The sequence below is a fragment of the Etheostoma spectabile genome, chromosome 3, assembly GCF_008692095.1.
Source record: "Etheostoma spectabile isolate EspeVRDwgs_2016 chromosome 3, UIUC_Espe_1.0, whole genome shotgun sequence".
NCBI lineage: Eukaryota > Metazoa > Chordata > Actinopteri > Perciformes > Percidae > Etheostoma > Etheostoma spectabile.
Genome location: NC_045735.1, coordinates 4,827,522 through 4,846,296, shown reverse-complemented (window position 1 = coordinate 4,846,296; position 18,775 = coordinate 4,827,522). Strand labels below are relative to the sequence as shown.

The following is an 18,775-nucleotide window of genomic DNA, read 5'->3' as shown; positions in this document are numbered from 1 at the left end:
CTGTGGTCCAAGGAGACTACTCATCTCTATAAGGATCATGACAGAAAACTAACCTCTATCGTCTTAGCCATTGCTTATATGCCAGCAGCATGATAATAGCTACACTATGTATAAATGTGACAACATCTGGCTGTGGTTACTGCAATCTGATCCAGTGGTTCTAAAATTCAAAGGAGTCTTTAATGAGGTTCAGCAAATGATTCACCAGCAACACAAATAATACTATACAATAATATGACACACAATATTAATCAGTAGTGTAGGCAGTTTGTCAACACAAAATGAAGAGATTTACACTTAAATATATCCTCCATGTAGGGTATCTGGGAAAACAAAAATCAAAATCACCCAAAAACTGTGAGGTTGTCGGTCCAATCCCCAGACCGACAGGATTGAATCTGGTGGGGAAAGTGAAAGAGCAGCACTTGCCCTTCACTCATTAACACAACTGAGGTGCCCTTGAGCAAGCCCCTTAACAAGAATATATTGTTGTCACCTTTTCACTAGTGACTAGAAAGGTCTTTACTAGTAATGCCAAGTAAAGCTCAGATCAATTACATACTGTGCAACAGTTGACACATAATCATATTAATAGTAAACAACCATACATTTCAATTAGAAATTGTAGGTAGAGTTTTAATGGCTGAAAACAGCTGCCTGCTGCTGCTGATGAGAGCGGTGAAACTAAACCAAAATATTAAAAGGTCCCATGGCGAAAAAGTGTCACTTCATGAGGTTTTTTAACATTCGTTCCCCCAGCCTGCCTATGGTTTCCTAGTGTCTAGAAATGGTGATAGGTGTAAACCGAGCCCTGGGTATCCTGCTCTGCCTTTGAGAAAATTAAAGCTCAGACGGACCAATCTAGAATCTTACCCCCTTATGAGGTCTTAAAGGGCAATTACTAGATACTAAAAGTAAAAATCCTCTGACAATTCCTCAAAGTCAGCCATGATCACCAGTCTTGTTCGCTACTAGCTAGCTGTTCACATTGTTTTTGTTGACGGAAGTAACTGTGCTTTTCAGTATTGCGCTAATCGCTAAGCCCAAGTAGCAGAAGTAGCAGTGCTTCGCCTTTCTGAGAATATAGTTCCTAGTTAGTATGCGGTTAGAATATGGCTGTGTCTCATGTGACCTTGTTATTTGTACACCCTGTGACTATACAAATCACAACATGTAAATAGGAACATGTTGGCGTTATTTTGTCACTTATTGTTGGGAGCAGTAGGCTAGTTGGAAGCAGTTACCTGCAGGATCTTTGCTAGGCTAAGCTAATGCTGGGGTCGTCAGACATAGTCACAGAAAACACGGCTGCAGGCTGGAAAACCAAGGAATGTGCTGAAAGACACTGAAAAGCGCCGTAAAGCTGGGGGGAACTTATGAGTCATGTGATAATTGTTTGTCACTTGATCCAATGTTAATATAAAATACTGCAGAGAGCAGCTTTAAGGCTAAGTATCTAATAACGTTCCAATGGTTTACTCCGTAATGAGTAATAAGAAATATGGAACAATTTAAGGAGACTTAAAAGAATGCTAGCACACTATTAAAAACAGGTTTTACTCTTAGCTCTTTTTTCTTTAGCAAGAATACATCTTGTTGATTACTAGAGAGCCCTAAAGTTAAAATTTGGAAAACATTCAGGTGTTGCATCAAGCTTTTATAATTTAATGACTATGGTCAAATGAAACACAAAAGTATGATTGAATCCATCCAATGTGCTCTTGCATCTGTTTTATTTAATGAAACTTATTTTTTGACATTTGGGACATTCCACCTGACAAACACCGGATGACTGTTAAAGGTCTTGATGACAAATGGTCTAATTTAACGCTGGGTGTTTTAGCTATTTCCTGACTGATGGAGCTGATCATTGAGAAAGACAACAGAATGTCCTGTGCCTCACCTCCCACTCACAGGCAGTCTGGTTCATGGTCATCAAAATACCAAACAGGGGAATCTTATAGTGTTTCAACCCTGCTATCTTTTCATGAAAGTCAACCCTTTGCTACCTTAAATTTTCAGATACTGACCATGTCAACGCAACATGCATTTCTTTTACTCAGAAAAAGGATTTAAATGCACAGTGGGTTTACAGTGTAAAGTGAAACAAGTGCAACAGGTCCCCAGCAGCAATCTCACGAACCAGGCTCAAGCGTGTGTACACAACAAATAGCCATGGCGCACATTCCATCACTGGGCTCTGTGTGTGTGTGTGTGTGTGTGTGTGTGTGTGTGTGAATATCTAAATCCTCGAGGTAAAAAACTACAACGTGAGAGACCGGGGTAAAGGGTAAATGTTTGTATTGTGATATCTGATGCAAAAAGCTAAGCATATTGGTATAAAAATGGGACAAAAGCAGTCTCTGAGCAATGTTTTCTAGGAGAAGTCAGAGTACAATTATCTTAGGGAAAGCTGCTCTATTGCCTAAGCTAAACTAAGCACATTAGACCGACACACTCTACACTACACTAGGTAGTACAACATATTTTTTTGAAGGGGCAATTAAAACAATTTCATGTTTATGAAAGGCCTGAGCCCTTATTCTACAATCCTACAAGCTTACAACATGCATATCTTCCTTTTACTTGCTAACACTGATGTGGAATGCTGACATTGCATCATTGGTATGTGGGAGAGTTTAGGAGATTATGCAGGAGAGTTCCAGAACAGAATGAAGCCTTCCGTGTCACTGTTCCAGAACAGAAGGAAGTCTTCTGTACAGTAACCGTAGAACTGGATATCACATAAGTCCCAATAAAAGGGGCTGCAGCCTTCGGATGTTTGAAGTTGGCTACAGTTGCTGCTCTGCTTATAATTAAGATGTGTGGGTCTAAATCCACTGTGCCCCCCCCCATTGGACAGAATTGAGACAACACTGCCACCCCCTAACTAACTTCCGGTTATTTTTAGAGCACTGGCACCCGTACCTTTCATCTCAAAGTATCTTTGCTCCACGTCTCTTGGGCTTCACCTGCAGTAATGCAACCACTGTATCAGACTGTGGTGATGAGAAACTTAGGGTCTAGCCACTGCATCAGAGAAATTACTTGTGATTTGGACAGCTGATTATAAAGGTCCACCAATCACAAACCACCAGATAGTAAATGTTGTTTTACTAGGTGGCATAGAAGTGTTTTGGGACCTCTAGAAAAATGAAGGGAAGTCAAAAAGGACATCTGAGCTGCTGCACACCCTGCTGCCACCATGACCCTGACCTGGATAAGCAGCTAGAAAATGGATGATATATAACTTCAAAGGTACTATTGCTCTGTTTTTGAAAACTTTTGTAATACTGATAGTATAGACTATAGAGAATATAAGGATGCTTTGTTTTGATTTAAGGTCAAAATCCCAATATTGATACTGGTGCATCCATTGAATATTAGATACAGTATCTATTGACAGTTAACAGCTTTGGTGTACTGTTAAAATGGCTGTCCTGATAGACATGCCAAATACTGAGCCACAAACCTTATCAAGCAAACTCATAATAACAGCTTACAAAACTGTGCTACTAAACTACTGGCCCTTATTTGCAAAAGAACAAGTTCCACGTCTCAGATTTTTTTTTTTAAACCATAAACTGTCTGACCAAGGTGGCAAACCGACAGTGGGACAGTCTGAAAATATTTAGAAGAGAAGTCTAAAAATATTGTTGACTCAACAGTAAGTCTAGACACAGAGTCTGAGCAGAACAACTTGGGGGGGAAATCAGCTTTGACTCAGTCATGCCACCTTGACCTTACTGTGACTTTTTGTTTGCAAGAGCCAAGGAGCAAACGTGTGAACGGAAGGTTGACAGGTAGAACTGAACGTGAATAAACCTGTAATGTTGTAATAAGTCAATGCACATATACACATATTTACCCTAGCATTGCTTGGGGGCGCAACTACCTCACGGCAGGTGTAACGCTCAGGACCCAAGAAAGCACAGTGTCGAGTGGGAAGTTGTTTGGATGAGCGGTTCTGGAGAAAGCCAATCGGCCAATTCCAAACAGGCACGTTTTGAACGGACACTGCACTAGTACTAATAACTTTAAGCGTCAGCTAGCCAAACTCACAAGCTAACCCACCAGTTATGTAAAAGGCTTGTGTATTGTTATCTGCCTTTATAAAGTGTCTTGTCAGAGTCTATCACCTGTGAGCTACACCAGTCGAAAGCTGCTAATACAAGACAGCTACCAGAAGTTACTTCATTTAAAAAAGGTCTGACGGATTCAAAGAAATGCATGAGATGCTTGAAAGGAGCCCAAGAGAACCAGGTGATGAATAAGACTACATGGTTACAAGGCTCTCACGGTAAATCTAAAACTTATACCTAGTAAAGCCATAGAAATGTGTTTTTCCCTGTACGTGTCTGATTTGAAAATCATGCATGAGAAACAGGGAAAACAAGAACTGTAGTCCTGTTTACCAGCTTGCCTTAATCATAGACATGGCACATTATGAACAGGACCATGAGGCACCAGCAGCTGCTATTTTTGTGTTGTTTTTGTGTTGTAAGTTTCTGAGAAATGATCATAACTGGATTTATTTTGTTTTACCAAATCTATTTCAGGAGACTATAAGCAACCACAAGTTTGTTCTTTAATCATTTAACACCAAACAGTGTAGAGTTTGGGTTGAGCTATATAATAATTGCAACTGTATGTAGTAGAAACTGAATCCCCAGTGCAGATCACATTAGATAACTGTAGATAGACTGTAGATCTATAGATAACTGTTGACTAATTTGTTGTGATTATTTTAGTTGAGTTTTTTTCACATCTATGTCATTATTCCATCATCTGTGACACAATAATGTATAGCAGAAGGGCGGGAAAAAGCCACAAGTAACGTGGTAACGTGTTTAAACACTGCTCACTCAGGCCACCTCACAACTCTATTGATTACTGTAGGCTAATTCACTGTTCACCACCCTTTTTAAGTCATTTTTGAAAGTAAAATGGTGAAAATTATCTGGTTTCAGTTGGTCAAATGTGAATATGATTTTGTCTTCTATGATATTAAAATGAAAATCTTGCTTTAGGACTGTTGGTCGGATAAAACAAAAATATTGGGCCATGTGAACTTGCATTGCTATTTGCTGGCATTCTATAGACAAAATGATGAATCCGTTGACCAAGAAAATAATAATATACATTTAATAAGGAAAATAATTTATAGTTGCATCCCTAATAATAAGCACCACCACAACACGGCTGTGTTGATGGATGACCTAATATGCTGACTGAGAGCTTTATGAATGAGTGTATGTGCTGGACCATCATACTGTATATCCATACAATCAAATGCATATCAGGCAGTTAATGATATTAAGAAATCTATAGATAACTGTTGACTAATTTGTTGTGATTAATCCACTCATTTTTCAGTATAAACTGTCTAAAATAATGACAAATAATAATTACAGTTGAAATAGGATGTGGTGATGAGCATAGCTAACTAATGTTCGTTTTGGACTGTTGCCATTAGCTCTGTTTTCTCCACCCTCTCCCTCCCTTTGACATCCGCTGATCAGCGGTATGAGCCACATATTTGAGCACAAGTATTGATTTCAATATGCTTTTATTGATTTAAAAATGGTACGCCAGTCTATGATCAGAACTTCGTCCATGGCAACAGTCTGTTATAATCGGCAAAGGTCTGTTACACAGAAATAGCAGACAGCAGAATGCTGGGATTGACCAATCAGAATCAAGCATTCAACCAAGCCATGTAATAACATTATGTAAACATAACTCACAAACTCAGGACCCTCACTAAGGCTGGTTTCAACAGACTGGGCTCTAAAATCATTATCAGTGCAGATGCCCTGCCCCGGGGGAGGAAGGTGATTAAATGTGCCTGAAGTAAAAGAGGCCTGGGATAATTAACAGTACAAATAGCCCAGCTGGTGACATCCAGTACTTCTCAGTCCGTGCATGATGGATACAGTAGGTGTTGATTACTTGATGGGTTACTGTAAATGAGAATAAAAGTGTAGTACATGGACCATAACATGGAGTTTAGCTCATGGTCCATGGTTAAGAGGCAAACTGACTATTTGTGTTTCATAGTTTTGAGCCACAGGCTCATAGAACACTATAAAAGTATCATTTTTGCACCTAACAGAGAATATCTTATCCTGTGTTTATATTTTAGTTTAGTACAACCTGCCTTGGTAGTCTAAAGTGATTCTGACCCTTCACTAGGAGAGCCAAATAATGTGTAATGTGCAGGCTGTGTAAGGTAATATTCGTCTATTTCCGAATGGAGACTTGAATGAGCTAAAGAGGAGCACCTAACTGATTAGGGAAGATACAGCTGGTTTTATTTGTTCAAGTATACCTCATGACAGCGTGCAGCCCCACTACAAGACCATTACTATTAATAGTGTTAAACCTTCCTTATTCCATATGCTAGAGTCATTCAAGTGCATACAGCAAGTCTATGTACAGTTTGTCATAATAGTAACAACACACTGTATGAGGACATATTATCAACACTAGTACATAGTATTAAAAATAATTGTTGTACTAATGCAACATTTTCAGATGGCTGTTTATTTTAAAGGCCCTTTGTAAACCCACATAGGCAATTTTAATTACTCTTTTTTACTGGCTGATTAAACCTCGTCTCAAGACTATGTGTATAGACAGTCTAATTAGTGCACGTGTCGTACAGTACATCACATTATTTCCAATATAGCGCCGCACACTTTCAACCTGAGCAGACGTCTAATCAGCCAAAATCAGAATAAGTTTAGAGTTTGGCTTCTGTTGAAATTATGTAAGAAAAGTGCTAAATTTATTGGTACATTTTCAGTGGCTAATCTTCGATGTGGTTATTTAGGGCTGCAACCGACAATAATTTTTAATCAATTCAGATTTATTTTTTAAATAACTAATTATATGTTTTGTTTATTTTTCTCAGAGCCAAAGGTGACATCTTTAAATGTTTAATTTGTCCCACTTACAGTCCAAAACCCAAGGATATTCAATTTACATTGATTGTACTAATAAGGCATTCTGATGCATTAGGAGTACATTAAAAGTTAAGTTGATTAACAAATAGTAAACAATAAGAGTATAATGTAATAAACATCATTTGCAACAGAATGTGCTTTGAATGGAAACTTTTTTATGCCCCATTATATGTATAGTATGTATGTATGTAGTATGTATGTATAGTAAATGTCTGATATTATATTTCAAGAGAGTTTATTCATGCTTAGAATTACCTGAAGTGCACTGAAAAGCACTTTAAAGGAAAACTTGTATGTCTTTTTCACTCTTCATCCTTCCTACCATCTACTCTTCCCCTCCTGCACTCTCCCCACCCTCCTCCCATTATTTAAGCGGTTATCGGGATTAATCCTGAGACAAAGTGGGTCAGTTGTGCTTTCTGAACTGCATAGAGAAAGCTTGGGTCATTAACACTGAGCTTAGAGATGAGGCTAGTGGTGTGCAGAATCAGCCCATCATAGCCAAGCAGCTCGTTCTGAGAGGTGTAAACTATCTAATGGTTGGGTAAGAAGGGGTCCGGTACCCATGCTTGTTTGTCACATAGCCAGGAAACTACTATAATGTAATAAGAGTTATTGTACCTGTAATTTACTAAATAGCTCAAACAATTGACCAAGGAACATGTTAGAGGCATGAGAGTATAACACGTCTAGTATATAATTGTAAACTTCAAGTGCATTGAAATAAATTTGAACAATAGTGCCCCCATTTGGTAAAAGTCAGTATTCTTAGAAGCCACACAGCATTGTGGGGCTTTACCATGTGTGTGAAACCAAAGAATTTAAACCAGTGTGCCTCTGTGGTGACGACTGCAGCTATACTCAGCCCCTTGATATCGATCACCTAAGGAGCAGTGTACCCCCAATGAAAGCAAACCAAGCCAGTACAGAATAGAAGGGACATAACAGAGGGACATTTTCTTACCATGGAGTCCCTGGTGGGGGAGTCAGACAGCCTGTTACTGCTCGGCTCCCATGTGGAAGAGCTGAATGCTCTGCTGCTGCTGCTGCTGCTGCTGAAGGCCTCCTGGGTGGAGCTCCGTGACAGGGCCTCCTGAGTAGAGCTCCGTGACAGGCCGGAGTAGCTCGGGCGGGAGCTAGTGCCATATGAGTTGGCCACATCGCTGGCCCGACTGCGGTAGCTCCGCAGGGCACTGGTGGAAGAAGACGAGGTGGAGGGAGAGGAGGAGGCATCACTGAGGCCCAGAGAGGCGAGATCCCTGCATAAGTCACTCTGGGATGCAGATTTTCGTCGGTTGAGCAAGATACTGGAGGCCACCGGTGAAGAGGAGAGGTAGCTGGACTCGGCCGAGGAAGAAGAGTAGGAACTGTAGCCGGTATAGGTCGATCCTCCACTCAGCCCCAACCCTCCATAGCTCTTGACAGGGGTTCTGCTGAGGCTCTCGCTCCGACGGCTGCTGATGCTGCTGCTTCCGAGGATGTCAGTGCGTGGGATGGTTCGACCCCGGTCGCGGTCGGGGTCTGAGGCGGTGCTGTAGTTGCGGCTGCGAGCAGCAGAACTGCTCAGATAACTAGAGGAGGAGTACCCTGAAGAAGAGGTGGAGGTGGGGGACTTGTAGGAGGACAGCCTGTCCCGCTCGCTGTAGGAGCTATGGCCTGGGGTCAGGGAGGAGCTGTAGGAGCTGTAGTGGCTGGGGTAGGAGGGGCCAGAGTAGCGCTTGGCGGTGGAGGAGACGCGGGACATGCTGCTGCTGGTTTCTCAGCCACAGGGAGGGAGAGCCTCTGAAATACTGCATTGACTGCAACAACAGCAAAGAGACAAGAGTATTAGTTCATCAGCAACAATCAATACTTGCACTACAGGAACATTTATCCTTGCTTGACTAAGCATTAATCTGGTTTTAAAGAGCATCACTGACTATAACACATCCACCTTTTGGGCATAATATCATGAAAACTGAAAAAATCTATAGTGATGCTATCCTTACTGTGTGACACATAACCAAATACCAAACACTGACCGACACTGATACTCCTTATCCTGTTATTAGGATTATATAGGATAATATTGTCACAAAGTGTAGCAAGGCAGCTAGTGTTTTCTTATTTTTGTTGTATATAGTGTGGTGTTTTGCTTTTGTTTGTGTGTGTTTTTTCTTGCCTGGAACAGACACTGAAGACTCCGCCTAACACACATCTCCTTATCAAGGGAGATGCTTGATTGGCATGAAGATGCTATCCACTACATCAGCATTTGTTCATGCTTTAACCCATTTACTACAAATCGCATTTCCTTGACATTACTGCAACCCATTATCAATGCTCGCTATAGTGTTGTAGATGTGTAAATGCATTTTTCCTGACTTTCAGGCAACCATTAGCTTCCGTGCACTACATTATTTATATAAATTTACAACAACTTGCAACTTCCATGATTTAAATTATCCATCAGAGTGAACATTTTTCTCCTTTAACTGCCATCACTGTCAAAGTGTATATGATTTCTGTATAGTGCATAATGCAGTAATAAGCACAAATGCATCTGAAATGTCTTCAATGCATTAGCCCACATAGATGATAGAATGTTTTTTTAAACTTCAATGCCACAAATACTATAATTTTACCAGAAAGCAGTGCACGTTCCCACATGCACTTGCTAACCCAGTTTTTGATGCAGGTTTCTTGTTAAAGAAGTGTAGTTTGTTAAAATGAGCTACTGTTGCTTCCAGCCCCAAAGAGAAGTTGCTGGCCCCACTACAGAAGCAGCATGTCCCAAATGGTAACTGTGCCCAAGTGTAACAATTCCAATTAAACTTTCTTTCTCTTTTTCACTTCACATTTGTGTTTGGGCATTTTTTACACTTCAGTTATGTACAGTATGTTCTAAGTCCTCCAGAGCCACACATTATTTACTGTTTTTTACACCCTCAGAATGTACTACCTGTGCCTAAAAAAATCAACTTTGATTGAATGTAAAATGGTCCCATTAAAGAATGTGTTTCCTCTAAACTGGAACAGATCAAATGGAAATACTGTACATTAGGGTGCAATGGCTATATGTTTATCTAACGACCTTCAGTATTATATATGCTGCCTATCAGGCTTTTACAGTACGTGGCTGGTTACATAGAGGCACTATACCATGAGCCCACATCATGACACTCTAAGGAGCATGAGATTCAACGCAGTAGAGTCAGATCTGTAGTGACACAATTAGCACTAGCTAGTGTGTTTGCTGATACACTATTTAGGCTCAAAGAAGGCACAGCATATTCTACTGAGCCTTAAATCCCACTCAGTTAAAAAGAAAAACACAGGGACCCCCCTTCTCCTACTAACTTCAACCTCCTTTTGAAATACATAAAGATGAATAAATAAATATGGAATAGAATCTCTCCTGACTATTTTGACATCTCAAATTGCAAATTCCCTTCTCTTGCAGCAAGGCACCAGCCCACCCCTCCTCCCTCTCTCGGTGTAGTGTGTGCCTCCCACGGCTATAACGGGAGAGTCCGACGGGCTGTTGGAGGTAAAGTCAGGCAGCAAGCACAGTGTGTTTCTGTGGCAGCCGCGGCAGAGAGAAGCTCTTGTTCACATGCACGGCACCCGGGATCTGAATAAATAAAAGTATCTGGTGTTGCTGATCCGCGTTGAGTTTAGTGAGAGAGGCTCCTATTTCTTTAATCTGTCTCTCACCTCTCTTCCCTCCCTTTCATACTGCTCCCTATCCTCTCCAGCTTTCTCTCTTCCTCCCTGGCACCTTGCCTTCTCTTCCGATGGCACCTAATTCTTCTCTGTGTAATTTTCCCTCCTTCAGGGTCTCTATCGCTTTCTCCCTTTGCCTCCCTCTCGCTCTGTGGGCACAGGTTCTTCAATAATTCAGCATATGGATCTGAAGTAAGTAGACCGGCAGCATGCTGGAGACAGGCCAACACACTGCTAGCCAAAACACACAGACGCAGGCCAAGCGGCTGTGGATATTTTGTTGAGTACTGCTAAGCCAGCCAGGCTAACGGGACCAATAAACCGCCTTGCTTTGAGTCAGCTAGATAAAGGCAGGCTTGGTAGATCTATGTTTAAGGTTTGTTTCTATAATTAGGCAGCAGTGGTGTTTGAAGGGTTATTTTGGTTCTGTAATGCAGATGGCAACAGTAAAACATGGACACTGCGTCTCTGACATCACCCATAGTTTTAGGATCTGGAATCACTCTCCCTCACCACGCTTGTCAGTTACTGATGACAGAAAATTGGAACAAACAGGCGTCCGCCGAAACAACTATGATAGTTTGAGTCACCTGTCATACAAGCCCCAAAACAAACTTCTCTCTATGAATAAAGGTAATTAGTCCATGAATGAACAAATCTTTAAAAAAAAAGCACAGACAATCAACTGTGAACTCAGCTGTGTGATAACCAAAAGTTAATACTAAAAGACCAAAGAATCAACCTGTTGCAGACTAGCTGCTAAGATATTAACCTTTTTAACAACACTACATATGCCTGGTTTTGTACTGAACTAACCAGTTGGATCCAGCATCATTGGCCCCAAAAGTTGCATAACGATGATGTATTTCAAAAGAAGAATTTGGTGTTTTAATCAGCAGTACAAAAGATTGTTCACAATATCTTGAAAAGAAATTCATGTTATCAAAATGTTTTTTCATTTTAATTTTGTTTTATGTCAATATGTAAAATAAAATAAAAGGATTGTATCAGATGTCATTTCAAAAAAATAGCAACATCTGCAAATACAAGGTATACGGTCTATGCTTTTAATCTGGGCTCACAATTTAAGTTGAATACCTTAAAGAAGACTGTCCAGAGGATTTTTTTTAATGGACATTTTCTGGTCATTTGAGCGGGAAATGTGCTGCCTGGACACAGAGGGAACACCAGCCAGGCAGCATTTTCAAAGCTTGTACCTGACTTTGATTGCTGCAAAATGTATTCATCACTGCAAATAAGACCACCACATCCTTATCATCACACTGGCTCAAACCTTCATTATGTGACTCCTCACACTGTGTAAACACAAGGATGAAAATCATGTGAGTCAAATTACAACTAGAATCCTGGATGACCCATACTGCCATGAGTTGTGTTTTCTCTGACAAAACTGTCAGTAAGACCCACTGTATAAACATGGCTCTTCACTAAGCAACACAGTCTCAAATTAAACAATTAGCAAGCATAAAGAACACAGACAAATTAATATCAAATGAAGGTCTGTGATTTTCTTGTGTTTATGTGGGACTTTATGATTTTTTTAGAACTCGACAACCCTCAAATAAGCATAGCCTGTATGTCCTTTGAACTCTTAACTGCACCACTTTGGCCTTGGTTGAACCTTACCACAACTGCCTTATGCATGTACCTTTCTGTATTCCCACAGCTGTGTCCATACAGGCAAAGACCCAAGGCAGCTGAGTGAAACAAGCTTGGGCTAGCCTGGTGGGCGAGCTGCTGAGAGTGAAGTGCAAACAGCAAATCACACCCGTGGGAGTAACACCACCACACAACATGGACGGACACACAGAATTGATAAGATGGTAGCAATATGGATTTCACTTGTCTCCAGGGAAACAACAAAGCACGCACAGACATAAGCTAGCCGTGAGCACAGAGACACACACACACTCTGGCTACTCTGCATTTTCGTCCTCCCCTGAGGTTGTGTTACCAGTAGTTACCATAGCTACCGTGGCAACAAGCTGCATTTGTTTGCTTGCTACCAACGCATAAAGAACTTAAAAGTAGCAGAAGGCCCATTTACACTTACACTATTAAAGCTACAAACCGGTGACTGCACCTATTGCTTCGTATACCTTTCCTTCCATTAGAAAACCACCAGGACTTAAAAAAAACTCTGCCTAGTAAGCCTCTGTGCTTCTGTCGGAGAATTATAAAACAAGATCAGATAGAATCAAATAGGAGAGGTCAGAGGAAAATAAAAAGTTGGGTATAACAATGTGAAAATACCAGATTCTACTACTTTGAAAGAGGTACTTTGTCTGCCAAGCTTCTACTAAATCTGTATTAAAAAGCTGTCAACAGAAGTGACTGGCTGCAGCGGACTGCTGGCAATCTTTAGCAAAGAGCTGGAGAGATGAAGTTTCACTTACTTTGCAGGTTTCACACTTTCATTACCTGGAACTGGATTTAAGAGCAATTTAAAGACAAATAAAGACCTAAAAAACTAACAAAAGACTAGCAACTAGTAAATAACAATTCACACTGTTTTTAACTTTTCAACACAATACTCTGTCCATTTACAGTGTCTATCACCAGCAGTACCAAAGCTCACCTGGATGTCATTGATGGACTATTCAATATTTTTATTATGAGAATGGAATAAATGACTAATGGAATAGAATGACATGTGTAATGTGAAAGGGGTTGTCTGTAGTAGTTTAATATTGCCTGACCCTGCTGCTGCCCCCAGCTCAACTGAACATTTTAGCACCTTTTAGCTCATTGTTTTGGTTTTAAAGTCCACAGTGCTCTATTGCCCTATTGAATACAGAACTTACAGCTTGCCAACATGTGGCAAGAACATAATACCTTTGATTGTAAGATCTGAAACTACAAATGAGTACTGTCAAAAAAGGAGAAAAATACTTGATGGAGACTTGATGTCTACCTGTGCCTATTATAAAATGTGGAAGGCTTAACATGAAAATATATAGCTAAATACAACTGCATCTCAACTATCTTTGATTAAAAATTCTTGAAAATATGACTATTATGTAGAAAAGTATTGAAATGTACAGTATATCTTTTTATGTATACATTGATATGCTGAGAGAGAGAGAAAAGCCACAGATAGATGGTAAATTCTGTTGTTGATTGTTATTGTGTCTATTATCTTACTGAAATGTGCTTCTGTTGAAAATCCATCATTTAAATGAGTCAGTGAGTCAGATCTCTTACAGTACATATTGTCCTCCCAGGTCCTCTCCTGGCCTATTAAAAAGCAGAGCCAATCTCAAGTGTGGTAAGAGAGTGCGTGTGATGACGCAGGACGCCATGGCCGCGGTGCCCCGGGATCACATTTCATGAATGTAACAGAATGGATGCTCTCTGGTGATTTGGAGTGTGAGTATGTATGTCTGTCTGCCTGTGTGTGTGTGTGTGTGTGTGTGTGTGTGTGTGTGTGTGTGTGTGTGTGAGAGAGTGAGTGTGTAGAGAAGTAATGTACTATAGTAAATAGTTAGCTGAATCTGAAATGAGTCAGTGTAGTTTCGACGAGTACTGAGTTCAACGTTGGGTCAGATACATCCATTTCCAACAAGATAGAAACAAGCATAGCAGACACATGAAGTCAAATGAAGGTGCAACAAATACCTTAATATTTCACTACCCTGCAGCACAAATTGAAGTATCTGTGGTGGGTCCATAGGGATCGTTGATAAATAAAAATGTCAACAAAAAGAAAATTCAAAAATTACCATGCTGACAGAGGACCACACTTCTACAAGCAAACACAAGCTTAAAAGGCAACAACTGATAAACAGAATGGAGTGCCATCTTTTACTTCACTCACTCAGCCTACAATGTGTAAATAAGGCAGATACTGTCTCAGCCTGCTTGTTGCAGCACGGCTGTCATTTACCACAACCTACAGTGTACAAGTGTGCCTACTCACAGTGTGCAAGTGGAAATGATTGTGTGAATGTGAAAAATTATTTGGATGCAACGCTGCAAGTGACTCTGAGTTCTGGCAAAATACACAAATTTGCTAAGCTCCAACCAAGAGCTTTTTTCACTGAAAACAGCTGTCTTCTGCAGCTGGAAACAGTTGCGAGTGATACTGAACCAAAACAGTAATGTTGAGGGCAATGAAACCAAAAATTAACTAAAAGACACTCAAAGTAGAACTGTAGAACTGAAGAACTGCAAAGTTGGGTGATCATTCTCAGTTGGTTGGTCACTGAGTATGACCCGGTATTTTTACACATAAAAATATGAATAAGTGCAACTTTAAGAGCCATCTTTAAGGACCATCAATGAATAACTTTAAAAGCATTGAAAGTCAATTGGCATAGCTTTAAAAATAACCCTTTTCGACTTTTGTCAGACTATACAATCCAGTGTTGGTACATCTGTAAAGTAATGCAGGATGACAGTAATTGTACTTACTGTATGTGAACTCACTTTGACTGATGGGTTTTTGGCCTTAAATCCATAGGACATTCTATTGTTACCATCACCACATTATACACCAAAATAGCTGTGGTTTTCATAATGAATAATTTTAGAAATCAACATGGGGGCTATTACGGGGCCTCTGAGCAAAGCCTGGCTTGGCTTGTTCTTACAGGCCGCTAAATATACCCTGAAATGTGAGCGGATAACAGACTGCTGGGGGCCACACTGACGCATTTGCCCTCCCTTTCTGCCCATTAGAACTAGGTGCCAAGTTGTTTCGTGTTAAAACTAGACTTGACTACTTGGCTATTCTAACAAGCCATAGTTGGACCTTGTCCAGTCTTCCCTAGCTACTGCTAAGATATCATTCAACACTTACATTTTCTCATCAGCCAAGTCTACTGTCAGTTCAGTGCTGTGTATAATGCAAATATTACAGCTAGATACAAAATATTCTGTAAAGGAAGAGATTAATTATCAATGCTTTTGATTGTCCTAGCCCCTCTAGCAGTGTATTCCAAAGCTCTGGTGTTCTGACTAAAACAGCTCTGCCACCCTTTATTTTCCATCCTTAAACAGACTTTATTCCACTGGGTTTTTTTTGTTTCATAATCAACTCCATTTTTTGCTACAAAGAAATTATTACATGTCATTACATATTCAAACATGTTCACTATACAAACATGTTTCTACAAGCAGCCAATTAGCATTTATCATTACCACTATCTGACCATGAAAGCAGCCGCGACCTCAGAGAGCACCTGATCTGCAGGCTACAGTGATTGATGCTCGAGTCTCTGCAGCTGACTGCCAGGATTTTTCATTCATTGAGCTAATAATTTGGACAAGTATATACCCTTATTAATGAAACACTTATCCAATATCTGCCATTCCACTAAGTGGAGTTGGGGGAGGCAATAGATACACAACAGTGGCCAGTGGCATAATGAGCCAACACCAGACCCTTAAGCAGGATTATCAAGGCGGGCCCCCCCCACTACAGCACGTGATGATGGCGCAATGTCCACGAGTAGGCTACTATGAATAGGACAGGATAGAATCATTGAGACACAGCATATGAGATGAGATGACTGACAAAATCAGGAGTAGCCTATACGCACCACAACAACAAAAACAACTGGTGAATGCGTACCATAACACATGAAAAAACACATGGGAAGTCCCTTTGCAGCCTTTTTTTGAAATGGTTGCGGCCCAAAATGCCTGATTTTGCGGGAGCTTTTAAAAAAAAAGGAAACTATATATATATATATATATATATAAAATTTATATATAAAATTTATATATAAAATTTTTTATAATTTATAAAATTATTAGCTTACTATTAATTGATAAACTGAGAGATTTCCTAGGAACCTTACCAAAAATGCTCAGAATGCTGCAAATGTTGGTATAACATGAAAATGGCTGGTAGATTTAAGATAAAAGAAAAAATAATAATTAATTGAATGACTCAAATATAAACATATCTATCACTTTCAGTGGCTTGTTGATCTTTACATTGTTAATTTCCTATCCTGGCCTGGGACACACATTCATACGGCTTGATAAAGTACTTATTGGAATTTATCTTGGAACTAATCTTGATTGGTGAATCCCTGATTGGTCCGGGCCCGTAAGCAACCACGTACCCTGCTTACCCATAGTTACGCGTCTGACAGTGACTTACAGTGCAGTTCGATTTTTGCGACACGACTGAAGCGTGGTGCTGCCACATCATACATCCATGGTTGATGCTCCACGCCCCTGACTAGCAGCTGACTGGACGAACGTGTCACGTGGGTCTGGCCGCTTCGAGAATTTCAAACCAAGCCTTTAATGATGATGTCACTCACTTTTAATTCTAAGAACTTTTCCTAACAATAATTACTGTTAAAAACATATACTTCCTCCAGTACAAAATGTAGATTTTCTGAAAAAAACAATACTATATTTAATGGTTTCCACAGACAGGGATAACCCTCCCTGTAAGTCACCTGTCACCTAAAACATGTCTCTGGTGTGTAGGACATAGAAAAATCTGCTCTGATTGGTCAGTGTTTCTGGGTCTTCCGCATCTGCTTGTTTTGGCCATCACTGCAGCCCGGTGACTGACTATGACAAAGTATAGCAGCACTTTCTACCATGAAAAATCACCAATAAAACCTTCTAAATCAAAAACCACACAATCAGACAGGACAAACTATGTCATTGACGTTGTTTCTAAATCTCAAACCGCCTTTGGCTTTTATGCACTGCAATTTGTTGTTACAATACTGATATATTATAATCTACACTATAAGATAATATTGGCCTGTCCGATTTATCAGTCAACTCTACCAGATACAGCACCGTTTTGCATCTCCTACTGTAATGCTATGTTCACCTGCTTAAAAAAACAACTCCAGCTGGTCCAGAAGTCTACAGACTTTTAACAAAAACTAAACTGAATGTAGATCACACATTACACCAGTTTCAGGATTTCTCCGTTGGCTTCCTGTCACTTTATTGATTTTAAAAATTTGACTTCCAACATACAAGGCACTACATGGTCAGGCACCTCTGTATTTGAAGGAATTGCTGTGCACTCTGACCTCTGGGATGAGCTTCAAATCATCAGAGCAAGTAATTCTGGCAGTTCCAAGGTCAAGGCTGAAATCTACAGGGGACTGTGCTTTTGCTGTTGTTGCTTTTTGGCCCTTAAACTTCCTCAGAGAAGCCAAATCAATGCACATCTTTAAAAAGCACCTTAAAACTCATTTGTTTACTCTGGCTTTCTATTGATTTGTTCCAAATCCACTATGTAAACTGGTCTTCATTAGATATCTGAATATGCTATCATCACTGTATTATATAAGTGTAACATGTAGTGTTGGGAACCATAATCGGGTGCTAATGCGGCACCGGTGCCTAAACAACCGGTATTTACCAAAAAGAATAGAAACAGGGATTTTGGTGCCTTATTTTGGTGCCACTTAAATGTCTGTGCTGCTCTCTGATACTCAGAAACCGTCATCACAGGCAACGGAAGCATCGCTGCACGGGACGTTACGATACCGTTAACTAGTCGCTGGATTAAACACAACGGTTAAAATGCTGACAGCTTACGTTAAAAAGTGTAAAGTGTGACTGTATTTCCCTGTAGAGGATTCCGACACCGGGATGTAACAGTCTGCGGCTACTGTTGTCGGAAAAACAACACAGACGGTGCGTTTACTTGAAACTCGCCAGCCTTGTGGTGCATTGTTCTTAAATTATCAATTAATCATTTAATTTTGACCATATGCAATAAACAAGCCATTCTTTAATGTCACCAACTAATTCAGTGGATATGTGTTGATAAATGCGCGTATCGATAATGTTTTCTGACTGATATTGGCGTCATCAAATCCTTTTAGCACTGTAAACTGCAATTTCAATGCTCTATAATTGTCATAGTCTAAATGTCTACATGGCAGCAATGCTGTAAACTGAGAAGGAGCTGACGTGCAGCATCACCTTTCCAGTTAAGTCATTTCTGTGAGTCATTTGTAAGCTGATAAAACATAACACATAACTTTTTCTTACTTTTTGACTCTCTTTAATAAAGGTACCAGCCAGTACTGCTGTGATACATCTGAATCATGTAAATAGTGATGTAAAACTCTGCCCTTGCATAA

The 18,775-nt window shown here is 40.1% G+C and overlaps 1 protein-coding gene across 4 annotated transcripts in view; it reads right to left on the bottom strand.

The window, feature by feature from the left end:
- The window catches only part of usp2a (ubiquitin specific peptidase 2a), a 43,061-nt gene that overhangs the window by 21,311 nt on the left and 2,975 nt on the right, over positions 1-18,775 (bottom strand). For all 4 annotated transcript variants that reach the window (XM_032506996.1, XM_032506988.1, XM_032507009.1 and 1 more), the window contains exon 3: positions 7,933-8,767. In XM_032506996.1, the coding sequence (XP_032362887.1) occupies positions 7,933-8,712 (780 nt within the window). In that variant the 5' untranslated portion in view covers positions 8,713-8,767. The remainder of the gene's footprint in view (positions 1-7,932; positions 8,768-18,775) is intronic.